This window comes from Trachypithecus francoisi, unplaced genomic scaffold (assembly GCF_009764315.1).
Source record: "Trachypithecus francoisi isolate TF-2019V2 unplaced genomic scaffold, Tfra_2.0 Lachesis_group5, whole genome shotgun sequence".
Lineage (NCBI taxonomy): Eukaryota > Metazoa > Chordata > Mammalia > Primates > Cercopithecidae > Trachypithecus > Trachypithecus francoisi.
In genome coordinates, this window is record NW_022681470.1 from 6919491 (window position 1) to 6935614 (window position 16124).

Sequence of the window (16124 nt, forward strand, 5' to 3'; positions counted from 1 at the left end):
ATTTGGTCATGAAACTATAGTTTGCTGTCTCAAGAATTTGATCTTTGGTTATATCAATGCAATGAGAAGAATCAGACTGTTTACTTACAATGCAATAAGCACATCAAAGTGTCTTCATACTTTGTTAGTAACTATTACATCTTCCAGAAGTGCATATGTTATGCCAAATATTGTTTTATTATTTTATCCTTACCCTGAGTTCTCTAATCTGTGTCATCTGGAATTGATCTCTAAAGCCCAGCAGTGGTCTTGATTTTCCCTCTTATGAGAAGGTGAATGACTCACAATCCATGAATGCTCTTAAGAAAATTTATGACTTACTCTAGTCTTGATTTTTGTCCTGAACTCCATCTGTGACTACTGAACCTGTCTATAAGCATCTCCCTCTCAACATAGCTAAAATTTGACTTATTCCCATTCTTCAACCCTCTCTTTCTCCTTCTTCTGTATTCTGTATTCCATAAACTTTCTTCCTCCTTATATATTTCATATCTTAGAGAATAGCAATTGCACTCACTAATTCACCCAACCAGGATAGCTCGGTGAATATTTAACACCCCTCTCTACCTACTAGAATACATGAAATTAGGCAATATGTCCTACTGATTGTTCCTCTTCAGTCTCTTTCACAACAGATCTGCCACCCACAGCTCTGTCCTTACATGGGTCCCTCATTAGCTTTTACCAGGCTACTGCAACAGTTTTGTAATAACCCTCTTTCGCCAGTCTCTATGCATTCAGTCTGCACTCTGCACTAGAACTAGTCATCTTTTTTTTTTTTTTCCTTTTTAGACAGGGTCTTGTTCTGTCACCCAGGCAGGCATACAAGGCTGGGATCATAGTTTACTGCAACTTTGAAGTCCTGGGCTCAAGTGGTCTCCTGCCTTGGTCTCCCAAATAGCTGTGATTACAGGTGTGCTGCTATGCCTGGCTAATTTTTTAAATTTTTGTAGAGACAGGATCTTGCTATGTTGCCAAGGTTGGTCTCAAAACCCTGGGCTCATGTGATCCTTCTGCCTCAGCCTCCCAAAGTGCTGGTATTATAGACATGAGCCATCATGCCCAATCACTAATTATCTTCTTCTTCTGTTTTTTGTTTCTTCTTCTTCTTTTTTTTTTTTTTTGAGACAAAGTCTCGCTCTGTCACGCAGGCTGGAGTGCAGTGGCATGATCTCTGCTCACTGCAAGCTCTGCCTCCTGGGTTCACGCCATTCTCCTGCCTCAGCCTCCCGAGTAGCTGGGACTATAGGCACCCACCACCACACCCGGCTGATTTTTTGTATTTTTAGTAGAGATGGGGTTTCACCATGCTAGCCAGGATGGTCTCGACCTCCTGACCTCATAATCTGCCCACCTAGGCCGGGCGCGGTGGCTCAAGCCTGTAATCCCAGCACTTTGGGAGGCCGAGACGGGCGGATCACGAGGTCAGGAGATCGAGACCATCCTGGCTAACACAGTGAAACCCCGTCTCTACTAAAAATACAAAAAACTAGCCGGGCGAGATGGCGGGCGCCTGTAGTCCCAGCTACTTGGGAGGCTGAGGCAGGAGAATGGCGTGAACCCGGGAGGCGGAGCTTGCAGTGAGCTGAGATCCGGTCACTGCACTCCAGCCCAGGCGACAGAGCGAGACTCCGCCTCAAAAAAAAAAAAAAAAAAAAAATCTGCCCACCTCGGCCTCCCAAAGTGCTGGGATTACAGGTGTGAGCCACCGCGCCCGGCCTCACTAATTATCTTCTAAATCAGACGTTGAATGATGTATTTTTGTCTTACTGTTGTTTATTAGCTCCTCATCTTTTCAGGATAAAATTCCAAATTTTCAACATGACATAATAGATTCTTACATGTGATCCCTACCTCTTTCTCCAGTTCATGATGCACTATTCTCATGCACCATCTGTAATAGGCATACTAAATTTACTATATGTTTTCTGAATATGCCATGCACTTTTATTCTTCCATGCCTTTGAATACTATCCTTCAGTTTTTGGAAAATGTCTACCTTCCCTTTAAGACTCATATCCTCAGTGTAGTTTTTCCTGATACCTCTACTCCTCCAAAAGACTTGTTTGCCTTTTCTTCTGTAATTGTATACATATGTGTGTGTATATATATACACACATATATATGTATAGATTTGTTTTAATGTCTCAAGTACCTTGAATTATTTATTTATAGTCTTGTCTGACTTCACCAGGCAGTAAATTCCCAGAGAGGAATAATATTTGTATGGCTTGTGTTTTGTCTATCTTTTTATCTCTGATACAAACCGCAAATTCTAATGAATTAGAAAATACAGGTAAATGTGAAGAAAAGAGTAATTTCTCACAATTTTACCACCAGTGGCAACCAATATTAACATTTTCTATGTATGTAAAATACATGACATTTCTTTTCAAAATGGTAACAGCTTGTATATTTTCTTTCATAATTTCTTTCAAAAAATAAAAAGTGTACTCTAAATACGTTTCCATGTCAAAAGATGTCTGAAGAAAAAGTATTTAATACTTGCCTTACATTTTATTGTATGCTTATATTTGGATATTCAAGTTATTTTAATTCTTTAGCATTATAAATGATTGTATGATGCATACACGTTTCTTTTGATAAAATCTCACTAATGAAATGGCCCACCAAAGGGCAATTTTGAATAAAAGGGATTGAAACACTGGCAAATCCTGAGCTCCAACACCCTCTTTCTCTCTGCCCCGTCAGCTCCTGGGCCTTGTTACTAGTGGGGGAATGGAGTAAGGATAACAGGGGAATGAGAAAACAAAGAGGTAAAGAAGAGAGTCTGAAGTGAGCTGGGGAGAGAATACTGATGGTCTAGAGTGTAGGAGGAGCCTGCTCAATCTTCTTTTGTCTTGCTTTTGGAATAACTGCAAAGCACATGAAAAAGATTCAGATTGAGTGGGGCAAGATTATTTCAGAAGGTTTTGTTGTGAATTTTGAATACACTCCAGATTTGGTGTTTTTGAGAACCCACATTAGTTTCTATTTCCTTTTAATTTCTCATTGGCTGAAGGACAATTGTTTCTCTGAATGCAATGTCATGCTTAGGTCAACTTCAAGGGTGAGATAGCTATTGCTGCTTTCTGCAAATCCCTGCCCCCGACCTTTTTTTGTTTGTTTGTTTGTTTGTTTGAGACAGAGTCTTGCTCTGTCACCCAGGCTGGAGTGCAGTGGCATGATCTGGGCTCACTGCAACCTCCACCTCCCAGGTTCACGTGATTCTCCTGTCTCAGCCTCCTGAGTAGCTGAGAATACAGGCACATGCCGCCACACCTGGCTTATTTTTTGTGTGTTTTGGTAGAAACAAGGTTTCACCGTGTTGCCCCAGCTGGTCTTGAACTCCTGAGCTCAGGTGATCTACCCGCCTAGGCCTCCCAAAGTGCTAGGATTACAGGCATGAGCCACCATGCCTGGCCAAATCCTCCATATTTTTAAGACTACAGATGTGTATATTTTCAAGTTCTTTTCCAGGAAAAAATACTATCAACAGTGTATGAGGGTGCTGTTTTTTGTTTTTTCTTTTTTTTTTTTTTTTTTTTGTGAGACGGAGTCTTGCTCTGCCACCCAGGCTGGAGTGCAGTGGCCAGATCTCAGCTCACTGCAAGCTCCGCCTCCCGGGTTTACGCCATTCTCCTGCCTCAGCCTCCCGAGTAGCTGGGACTACAGGCGCCCGCCTCGTCGCCCGGCGAGACAGGGTTTCACCGTATTAGCCAAGATGGTCTCGATCTCCTGACCTCGTGATCCGCCCGTCTAGGCCTCCCAAAGTGCTGGGATTACAGGCTTGAGCCACCGCGCCCGGCCTGTTTTTTGTTTTTTCTTTGAGTGGACAGATAGAGGACTAGATAAATGCCTGAGTGAATATGGACAGAAGGGAAATAATCTGAGAGTATTTGGGAGGAGGATGGGCCAAGTGAGAAGGAATGAAAGACACACTCTTTGCAGATATTTAACAAAGTTTGGAGCTATCTAGAGTTGATGGTTCCATTCCAGATACTTCTCACCAGATAGCAAATGAAGGAATCTCTGAGGGATGAATTCCCTGAGGGGAGAGTGGGATTTATAACGCACAGCCCCAAAGAAATCCATTCCACCTCTGTTTTAAGAAGGTGCTAGATATGGGGCACTAATGAGAGTTTTTCATATTTAAGAAGGCTCAGAGCCTATGAAATAAAAAACTGAAACCCAGGGCTAACATGGTGAGGCCCACCAAACTTAGCCTGCCTTGCTTGCTTTTTACTACTTACTTCTAGTTGATCTCAAAGCCCATATAGCTAAAAGTCATGTAGCCAAACAATATACATCTAATCTGTCACTAGCTTCCTTATGGACAACATCTCTGGCATGTATGTCACTATGGTAATGGTTGCTTAAAGGTTTTTTTGGTTTTTTGTTTTTTGTTTTCAAGAACTAGGCTGGCAGCTCTTATCCAGTTTAAACTACTTGAGAGAGGCCACCAACCCTCTTTCTACCTCCCCCATTGACTCCTGGACCTTATTACCATGGACTAAGGCTAATAGGAGAATGAGAAAGCAGATAGAAGAAGGAAAGAAGAGAGTTGCAGGCCCTTCAACTGGGTCTGCACAAATGCCCAAGAAGTGACTTTCTGACACCAGAAGGCCAAAAACTTCACCTTCAGAGCATGCTAATGTCACCATTTTCTGAACACGTGTCCTATGAAGAGTTGTGAACCTCGATTATACGTGCTCAGACCACCTATTACTTCATTTTCCCCACTGCTAATCACCTTTCCCCACACCTTAAACCACCCCGCTTCTTTACCCCATAAATATCTCTAAGCCCTATCTTCGGAGAGGTGGATTTGAAAGCTGTTCTTCCATCTCCTTGCTGGGCTGTCCTGTGAATAAAATCTTCTCTTTACTGCAAAACTTGTTGATACAGTTTGGCTGTGTCCCCACCCAAATCTCATCTTGAATTGTAGCTCCCATAATCCCCATGTGTTGTGGGAGGGACCCAGCGGGAGGTAATTGAATCATGGGATCGGGTCTTTCCCATGCTGTTCTCGTGACAGTGAATGAGTCTCATGAAATCTGATGATTTTATAAAAGGGAGTTCCCCTGCACACCCTCTCTTGCCTGCCACCATGTAAGACATGCCTTTTGCCTTTTGCCATGATTGTGAGGCCTCCCCAGTCACATGGAATTGTGAGTCCATTAAACCTCTTTTTTTTTTTTAATAAATTGCCCAGTCTCAGATAGGTCTTTATCAGCAGCATGAAAACGGACTAATACACTTGTTATCTCAGTAACTGACTTACTGCATGCTGACAGAACAAGCCTGGTTTGGTATCAAAACAAAAGTAGAGTGAATAGAGCTTAGTTTATTTTCATATTGATAAAATAATGACAATAAAGGTTAACAGTAATTAGGTCTTTTTCATGGTGTAGCTCATTAATATTTGCAAAAAATAAAAAGTATGCACTTGAATCAAATTCTGTGTAGACCTCAACCCAGGATTATAAGCCATTTGATGGTTCATCTGTGCTAAGGATGTTTACTTCGGGGAAAGTGAAAATTCTGGGTGACATTTGATTTCTGCTTTTAGAAAGTAGTAGGTTGAGAACAAAGCTAGAGATCTGTGAGCGAGAAAGTGTGAAAAAGAAGCAGTAGAATCTTAGCATTAAAAGACTAGCAATCTAGTTTTAGCCCAAGAGGAAGAAACTAAGACCCATAGGGTAAGATTTCCTGAGCTTCCAGCTGGTTGCAAACTCTGCTATTCCAAGTCTCCTCACTGAATAACACTGTTTCCATCCCATGAAGCTGAGTGAAAAGTAAGGGGTGAGGTGGAAAAATCCTGAGAACAGAACAGAAACACCATTTGGGGACAGTTTAGCATCAAGACCATTTTGAGCCTATAAATCCACAACAAGATTTAACATCTATAGCTGTGACACATAAACTCTCATAGAGTCAAGGTCAAAGTGCCTCAAAGGCAATTTCATCAGCAGAGTCCACTGACTTGACTTGAATTCCAGGGGGCAGGGCACAATTATCAACAATAAGTCAAAACATGTACAAATCTCATCACCCTCTAAATACTACTAAATGGACAACTTTGCTGGGTCAAACATAGGGAGAGTAGATCACAAAACCCTCTACAGTGGGGTTTCTTTTATGCAGAAAGGAACAGAAGAAATATTTGAATGATATCCTAAAATACATCTCCAAAATATATGCTAGAATAGTCGACATACATTGCAACAGCAGGAGGCAGCTGAGACTGGAATGCTTAATAGTACTCTTAGCCAAGGCTCTTGGCTTCAGTCAAAAAATGAGGTCTTAGTAGCTTTAGCTGTCACTGAAATGGTGCTTTTTTGCTCTGATCACTTTCATCATACCTGTAAACACTGAAAATAGTTATCAAAAGCAGTATTTTCTGACTCTCAAGGACTGAATTCAGACATGGATTAAGGTCACCTGTTTAGGTTACACGGACTTTGTTTACTTCTCTGGCTTGTCTACTTCTCTCCCACTTCATAAAGAAAAGAAAACATATCACTCTAACATGAAGTAAGGCAGTTTGTATGGCAGTTTTTTTGTAACGTAGGTTTTTCCTGAACTAATGTGCTAGAATTGAAAAGCTACACCTGTAGAACTCCTTCCAGCCTGCAAAATTGAGATTATTTTCCAAATCCTTTTTAAGTTACTCTCTGAAAGGACTACATTCCTTATGCCATAATTGTGTTAAAAAAAAAACCATTAAAAAATTTCCCATAACTTCTAAAAGAGTGATTCTCCACTTTGTTCTGAAATCGAACTCATGCACAGAAAATATTTTAGTGTGGTTCACATTATAAGGCACTGGGAAACCTTTATAAAGGTAGCAGGAGCCAAAGATAAAATAATCTTTAGATCTACAAAGTAAAAAGCTTCTATGGCGAATAAACTATGCATAACAAAATTTTAACAGAAGGCAGCATTTGATAATGGCAAACAAAGCCCTGTAGGCATTTAAAGAAAGGAGAAGTCTTCACAGGTTGATCCTCCTGCAGTTACCTTCTGGAACTAGCAGGAGGTAATCCCATTGGCTGGAGAAGGGATAGGGAGTTGTAATTCACACAAGGAGGAAAATATCGGTCAATACAGTGGTTTTTCTAAATATTTAGGTCACTGTTCTTGAAATGCTATTTTAATGTCTTTTCCCACTCTTTTTTCAATATTTAAACTTTACCTGGTTTATGATTATGGTTTAGTTTATTTTCTTTCTTTCTTTTTTTTTTTGAGACGGAGTCTGGCTCTGTCGCCCAGGCTGGAGTGCAGTGGCCGGATCTCAGCTCACTGCAAGCTCCGCCTCCCGGGTTTACGCCATTCTCCTGCCTCAGCCTCCCGAGTAGCTGGGACTACAGGCGCCCGCCTCGTCACCCGGCTAGTCTTTTGTATTCTTTAGTAGAGACGGGGTTTCATCGTATTAGCCAGGATGGTCTCGATCTCCTGACCTTGTGATCCGCCCGTCTCGGCCTCCCAAAGTGCTGGGATTACAGGCTTGAGCCACCGCGCCCGGCCGGTTTAGTTTCTTTTACCTTTTGTTTCTCAGGAGGAGTTTCTTTACTGATTTGTTGATCTCTTTGACTGAACGTGTCTTCAAAGAAAGGAAATCAACTGGATTAACCTAAGATCAGATGATCACTACATCAGAGCAAGAACAACTTCTCAGGGTGACTTTTCACTAGGCAAGGTTACTAGACATGGTAAGCTACCACTGATAAGAATTGAGGAAAGTTCACTATATTTTTTGGATGTCTAAGTAAAGATTCTCAACTTTTACTTTTTTTTCTAGGGGCCAGGGGAGAGCCTTTAATGTGTTAGACAGTATAAGGTACTGGGATATGGTTTATGGAAAGGAGGAGATGGGAAAGGAGGGTAGAAAAAAAAAAAAAAAACAGAAGAAGATGGGCAAAAATGTAATCTTGTCCTCTATGCAAAGACATTAACCTTGTTGAATTGCTCTATTTAGTCAATACTTTTAAAAATAATTTTCTCAATATTCAAACATGCATCTGTTATTATTTTTTCACCTTTGTATCATTAAGTTTTCTCATTCCTCTCATTTATTCGTCCACCCAATACATAATGTCAGGCATAATTCCAACCTCTGGAATACATTGGTCAATAAGAGTTTATATCCTAGTTGGAGTAGATATTTAAGAAACAGGTAAAAAAAAAAAAAAAAAAAAAACCCAAAGTGTGTAATTTCTGATACTGGTAGATAAGATTAAAAAATAAAAAGGGAAAGGGGTGAAGCCAGAAAGGAAGATAGGCTCAGTTCAGACAGGACTTTCGGTAAAGAGTGTGGGTTTTTTATTTGTAATGGGAGATCATTGGAAGATTTTAAGCAGGGCGTGATAATGATCAGACTCATGTTTTAAAAGGGTGTTTCTGGCTGTGCTGTGTAGTACAGACTATAAGGGAATAGGACTTAAAGCTGGGAGACTAATTTGGAGGTTGTTGCAAGAATATGGATGGGAGATAATAATGGCTTGGGTCAGGATGGTTGTAATGGCTAGAATTTAAATGTATTTTGGATATAGAGCCTCAAGGCTTACTGATGGAGTGAAAGAAGAATAAGTGTTTGCATAAAATGGAAAAAGGAATCAAACATGATGCCTAAGTATGGACCTGAGCAATGGGATGGATAGAATTCTTTTGCAGAGGAGTTTTAGTTGCTTCCTAATACACAAGTAGTAATTTTTGTCTCCTATTTTCCAGCATATGTATGACATGGTTACATGATGATGATCTCATGTTATTCAGGGAGAAATCCATGGATGACACCCACATTTTATGCCCCCCAAAACCATATATCCAATCACATATGTGTTATCTCTCCCTTGGATTTCTAAAAGACAATTTTTAAAATGAGATATCAGCGCTGCCACCTTAGTCTAAGTCTTGAACTAAAGTAACAGCCTCCTAACTGGTCTATCTTGTCTTCTTAAAATTTTCCTAGTCATTCTCCACATAATGGTCCAAGGGACCTTCTAAAATCACAACTTAATTTCCTGCCCATTGTAATTTGAACAAAATCTGATCTTGCCTGGACCTCCAAGATCCTACAAGATCTGGCTCTGTCAGCTTCTCTGGCTTCATCAGCTACTCTTCTCTGGCCTCATTAGGTTCCTGCCTTTCTTTCTGCTCCTTGAACATGGGCAGCTCATTATTGCCCGAGGGTTTCTCTTCCGGCTGTTCCCTCTGCCTGAAATGTTCTTTCTCAAGATCTTCACGTGGTTAGTCCTATCTGATCATTTAGGTCTCCGGTCCTTGCTGAATATGTCCCTTCAGCAGAGCAGCTGTCCCTGACCACATTCTAAACAGGTACTCCCAAAGCGACTCTCTACAGCATTAGTCTGTTTTCATTTCTTTCATAGTGCTTCACTTTAACTGAAATTATCTTGTTTGTTTTCTTCTTCCTTGTCTTTTTCTTCTCTGGAATTCTCACCCTTGCATCCCTACTACCTAAAACAATGTTGGCACTTAGTAAGTAATAAGATTTTGTGGAACACATTAATTCTTATTTTGTGCAACATTTTGATAGGAGAGAATTGGACACAAGCCTAGTATGAAGCAGTGGCAACACATGTCCCAACCAGTGACCGACACATCATGTGATAGCATTTCTAAATGAAAATTTAGAACCATAAATGTTCAAAGAACTTTCTAGCACTTTGGGGAAAAGACACTAAGGAAGGCAGAACAAAAAACAGTTAGCATATACTATATAAATACATGTGTGGCATAAAAGATACCATCTATATTCAGCCTAGAACAGTGTTACACCTTCAATAAATTTTTGTTGAGTGGATACATGAATGAATGAATTAAAAGTCTCCAAATGATTTGACCAAAGGTGATAGGGAAATGATTTAACCTTGACTAATTGGGATGTCTGTATTCTGAAACAGAAATTCTGCTGAGAGGGGAAAAAGCAAAGTGAAATCGAAGCAGACCCACGTTGAACAGAACTACCTTTGGATCATAACTATGAAAGCAGAGAGTGACCTCTCCTTCTGTCTTGCTAGGTGTGGGGCAAGTCCCAGCACCTTTACGTCACTTGCTCAGTGAAAGGTAAACATCACACTCCACTGCCGTAGGTGCTCCACTGGAAGAGTCAAGTAAGTCAGGCGACCACATAAATCTTATTTCCAATTACTCATATAACTAGTGAACATTCAACATGATACTTTGACGTTAGCTTCATGTTTCTTGACCCTTTTATTCTCATTAGACAGCATTAACTGAGTTATTAAACAAAGTGGGACAAATGTTTTTATTAAAATGAATATTAAGACTAATTCCTGTTCCTAAAAACATAGTCAATTTGGGGATAACATCAAATTCAATTTGCATTATTTTTGCTTTTTAACAAATCCTTAACCAAAATGATGAGGGAAAACAGAAACCTTTATATTTAATGGCTATAAAATACCTTTCCTGAAAAAGAACAGATTAAAACCCATACTATATTAAATCTATGAAAATAAAAAAGTTTTAAAAAGCTGTATTTAAATATCAGATAAGTTTTCACAAGAAAATTAACAATTTGTGGAAGTGACGAATAATAACAATTACGAGTAATAATAGTTAACATAATACCACCACCAACAATAATCCATGTGAAAATTCTTACCAAGCCACCACCAATGACAGCTACTTTTTTCCTTTGAATGACAGATGAGTCCATAACTGCTGAAGTATTTTTCACAATTATTGTTGTTTCTGTCACTGAGGGACACTGATTTGTGTCTCTCCTACACACTGATTTCTCTCAGTTTTTATACCACCCAAAGCCCAGTGCATTTATGAGCCAGCGGCAATGTTTAGTCAGGGCTAATTTCCCTTGACAGTATTAACCCATTAGTTGGCCAAAGTACAATCAGCTCAGCTCTAAGAAAAAATAAATTCATTACAATAACCAAATTTTAAAAAAATCCATCCAATTGGAGACACTCTATTTCTTCTATCTTCTGTGTAAGACCCGGAAATTTTTAAGCAGTCTTATGGCTTTTCTTCTTCTTTTTCTACAGCATATATTCTTAGTTTCATTTTCATTCATGATTAACCATGCATGGAACCTTTCTCATCTGAAGTCCAAAAACATCTCATACCTCCCTTAGAGAGTAAGATGACATGGTTTTATAATTCATCTGTGGATCATTTTTGTGATTAAGACCAATCAAGAATTTCATCTAAAGGGTCCTCATGGATTGTTTTTAATACGCTCTACCAGGGAAAAGTTTTTGCAAGGTTTTCATATTCTCCTGATCAACATTTTGAATTGTGTAACTGACCATACTTCCCTTTTTTTTTTTTCTAGCCCAGATGCTAGAAAATTTAGAATCTAATTTTAGAATCAAAAATTTAGAATCTAATTACCACTAGGGTAGATGACTGACACAATGCTTCTGTAAACTCTTTCCTGACTTCATATTATCTATTCACTGTTTTGTCTTTTTCACTCCATTTTAAATGTCATACTTTTGTGCATGATTTGTGAATTGCCATTGTTTTCTGGAACATGATGCGGTGTAAAGTAAAATAAGAACATAAATGAAGTTGTTTCTTCACTTCCTGTTAATCACATAAAGAATTCAGAACGTTTTTTCCCCTTGTTAGAACTAGAGCTAAATGGTATTCAATAGTGACCCCTTGTGGATAAGCATATTAGGTATTTGTTTTATTTTGAATAGGTAATACATTAACATGGTATGAAATTAAAAAGACACAAAAGAGTACACAGTGAACAGTAATCCTGCTAACCTTGACCCTTGGCCACCTATTCCTCCTGCCCAAAGACAAGAACTGTTTTGGTGTGTGGGTTACCATAATCTTCTACAGGTTGATTATGTCTTTCTTGTTCTTTCCTTGTTTCCTATCTTCTCCCTCTCTCTCTCCTTTTTTCTCTCTCTTTCTCTCACTCTCTCCCTCATTCCCTTCCTTCCTTTCCTTTTAAACATTCATTGTAAAACTTTTTCCACACCATATGTCTCACCGTACAACATATAGCTTCAGAATTCTTCAATAGCAATATGTAAAGAACTGTATCATTGTCAAAAAATATTTTTAAAATTATGAACTATCACACAAATGAACGGTATAATAAGTTACTGTAAAGCAAGCATCCATGTAACTACCATTTAGGTGCAGAGAGAGAACATTGCCAGAATCCCAGAAGTCTACATGCCCCTTGTTAATCACCCCTCCTTCATAGAGGTAACTGTCATACCAACTTCCTTTGCTTTTATATATAATTGTACTATCATAGATGCATCTCTAAAACAGTTTAGTGTTGACTTTTTTGAACTTTCCTATAAATGAACTTATACTGTTTATGTTTTTACAACTTGCTTCTTTTTCTCAATATTATATTTCTTAAGATCCATTTGTGTTGTTGCATGTTTTTCCAGTTCATTCATTTTTATTGTCATATATTATTTATTCATTCTACTGTTGATGGACATTTGGGGTGTTTTCAAATTTTTAATATCATGAATAATGGTGTTGCCATAAACACTCTTGTGTATACAATGTGATGTACATATGTATGAGTATCTCTAGGTTTCATATGCTGTTTATGCTTTTTTGTTTGTTTGTTTTTTGTTTTTTGTGTTTTTTTTTTTGAGACACAGTCTCACTCTGTCACCCAGGCTGGAGTGCAATGGTGCAATCTCAGCTCACTGCAACCTCTGCCTCCCAGGTTCAAGTGATTCTCCTGCTTCAGCCTCCCGAGTAGCTGGGATTACAGGTGCCTGCTACCACACCTTGCTAATTTTTGTATTCTTTTAGCAAAGATGGGGTTTCACCATGTTGACTAGGCGGGTCTTGAACTCCTGGCCTCAAGTGGTCCACCCGCCTCGGCCTCCCAAAGTGCTGGGATTACAGATGTGAGCGACTGTGCCCAGCCATGTTTATGCATATTTTTAACCTTTCTGAATAAACGAAAGTTACATTCCAAATAGTGCTTTAGCTTTTACTTGATGCAGTGTGTAAAATTTGTCTTCTGCTCTATCCTCACCAATGTATGTATTGCCAAGAATTTTTAATTTTTGCCGGTCTGGTAGATGTGCTCTATATTTCATTATTCTTTTAATTTGCAGTCCTTTGGTTATTAGTGAAGTTGAGCACATTTTTACCTGTTCATTCACAACTTATTTTTCTTCCTCTGTACAGATAGTGTTAATTTTGCGGCGGTGGGGGGCAGTGGGAAGTTTTTTTTTCTTTTTTGGTTCTATTGCATGATTGCATGTGAACTTTAGTATTTATATATGTCACAAATAACATTTCATTCACTCTGTGGCTTGCCTTTTTGCTTTCCTAGTGGTGTCTTTTGATGAAAGAATATTCTTCATTTAAAACGTTCTTTTCCCTTGTGGTTAGAGTTTTTCATGTCATGTTTTATCACTTTTTTTTTTATAACCTTGAGGTCATGAGGATATTCTTCCATGTTGTCTTCTAAAATACTTATAATTTGCCTTTCATTTTTTAGGTCTATGATCAACATGGAGTTAGCTTTTTTGTTTTTAGAATGCTGTGATATAGATGTTAAAATTTTATTTGTTTTCCAAATGAATACCCAATATTCCCAGTACCACTAAATGAAAAGACTTTCCTTTTCGCGCATTGCCTTCGGTGTAGGTCCAGTGTTCATATATGTGTGGGTCTTGTTCCGGGTTTCTATTCTATTTCATTCCATATAGTTTATACTGCGTAAACTAATGCCAGTTCCAACGCCAAATTACAATAGCTTTAATACAATACTTAATGTCTTAATCAATTCACCCACCTTGCCCTTCATTAATAATTTATTGACTATTCTTGGTGCTTTGTATTTCCATCTGTTTTAGAATCAATCTGTTAATTCCATTTTTAAAAAACCCTAAAATGAAAACATTGTTGGGATTTTTGACTGGGATTGCTTTGAAGTCATACATCTATCTGAAAAGAATAACTATTTTGACTACTGTGTCTTTCCATTCAGAATATGATATGCCCCTCCCCACCGTCTATTTGTCATCTCCAAGGCTTACAAAGTTATATTCTTTCCCTGTAGAGGTTTAGTCCCTATTATTATGTTTAGGTAATTGATTTTTAAACTTTTATTGCAAATAATATCTTTTATTTCATTTTCTACTATTAATAGTATTTAGAAACACATTATTTTCCATTTTGTGAGCTTGTATCCAGCAACATTGCAAAAGTTATTAATTCTATTAATTTTATCTGTAGATTTTTTGATTTTTTTTAACCCAATCACAATGATTATTCTTCCTTCCCTCCCTCCCTCCCTTCCTTCCTTCCTTTTTTGTCTTTCTTTCCTATTGACTGAATGGTGGATTTTTCTTTTCACCACAATCACGATAGTTTCTCTCTCTCTCTCTCTCTCTCTCCCCTCCAACTCCTCCCCCATTGACTGGTTGAATAATTCCCTTCTGTGCTGGCTGGTGCCTTCAGTACAGGGTGGAATAGAGGTTTATTTCTTAAGTTCCAAATGCATGGGACATCCTAGTTTTCTTATTGTATTGGTTTTTAGCAAAATTCCAGTGAGGCCAGCTAATAAGTGCTGTAGATTTTCAAACATGTGAAACTGGTTAAGACTAACTGTATGGCCATAAAGTGGTAAATTTGTGTAAATGCTTTGTGTGTACTTGAAATATATATATATATATTTTCTGAAATTAGTGTATATATTTTCCCACACATATCCATTAGGTCAAGTTTATTAATCATGTGCTCAAAACTTTTGTACTCTCACTAACTTTTGGTATGCTTGTTTTGTCAGTTACTAAAAAGGGTATGTTAAATAATCTCATGCTGTGATTGGTATTTGTCTATTTCTTCAGCATTCCTATCTATATTGAACAATCCACATTTAAAGCTGTTATCCATTACTGGTAAACTAAAGCTTTTATTATTATGAAGCAAATAATTATTTTTGCCTCAGAGTTTATTTGATATTACTATTAGCTTTTATATTTGGTTAGCATTTGCACATTATATCATTTCCAACCTTTTGGTTTCAACTTTCCTTTATTCTTATGTGGCTTTTGTAAACATTCTGTTGAACATTTTAAAATCCAGTCTTGTCTTTAATCTTTATCTTTTAACTTGAGTCTTTGGCTTTCTGTCATTTCACTAAGATGTATCTAGATAAAAATTTATTTTTATAGATCCTAGTAGGAAATCATTGGGTTGCTTAAGTAGAGATTGGTTTCTTTCCTTGTCTCTTATCCTTTTGTCTGTATTTTCATCGCTTGTCTTTTTGTGCTTCACTATGGATAGTTATTTTAATGTATTATTCAATTTCCCAGTTTTTTTTTTCTGCTGTCTAGTCAGCTGCTAAACTCATCCATTATGTTCTTAACTTTGACTATTGTAAATTTTTAATTCTGGAATTTTTTGTTTTTTTCATATATACTACAATATTTTTAGTTTCTAGCACCCTTGTCAAAATCTTCAAGCTTATGTTTATTACTTAACATAATAAACATGAATGTCTTATGGTCTGTGTCTGATAATTTCTACTGTGGCTTTGTTTTGATGGTTATTTATCTTTTGTAGATACTTATGTTATCTAATTTCCCTGTGAGCATTTTAAACTTTGAGCGCTCAAAATGGTAGTTGAAAAAAAAAACAACTTGCAAGTAGTTTGAGGCTTCAGGCATCAGTGTATTGCTTTAGAGAAGATTTATTTTTGCTTCTGCCTTGTGCTTCTGGTGATTCAGCACTCCGTGTGCAGTATCAGTGAGGTCTGTCTTAGGAATAGCTCTTCCTTTGGTATCTACATAGCCCATATAGGACAAAACTAGAGATCGTCAGGCTACTTGCTCTCTTTAAGCCTAGAATTCCAAAACCCTTTTCCACAACACACGACACATTCATTTTAAATGTTATTCATCTGAAAGATGAACTCTCATGGAAGTACTAATATTAGCAGTTTGGGCACAGATACGATAGCCTGAGGTTTACATACAATTCTCTGCTTAATAGCTAGAAACATACCCTTTTTCTTTGACTCAAAGAAGCACACGTATTAATACTATATTATCTGAGTAAAAAAGTATTGCACCTGCTTTACTTATTTTTAAAATAATTTTCAAATTTTG

The 16124-nt window shown here is 37.9% G+C and overlaps 1 protein-coding gene across 1 annotated transcript in view; it reads right to left on the reverse strand.

Annotated features, from left to right (window-relative positions):
• KMO (kynurenine 3-monooxygenase) overlaps positions 1–10893 on the reverse strand; it is a 50180-nt gene extending 39287 nt beyond the window's left edge. The window contains 1 exon segment of the mRNA XM_033200121.1: positions 10652–10893. Within this exon segment, the coding sequence (XP_033056012.1) occupies positions 10652–10705 (54 nt within the window). The 5' untranslated portion in view covers positions 10706–10893.
• Positions 10894–16124: the final 5231 nt, after the last annotated feature.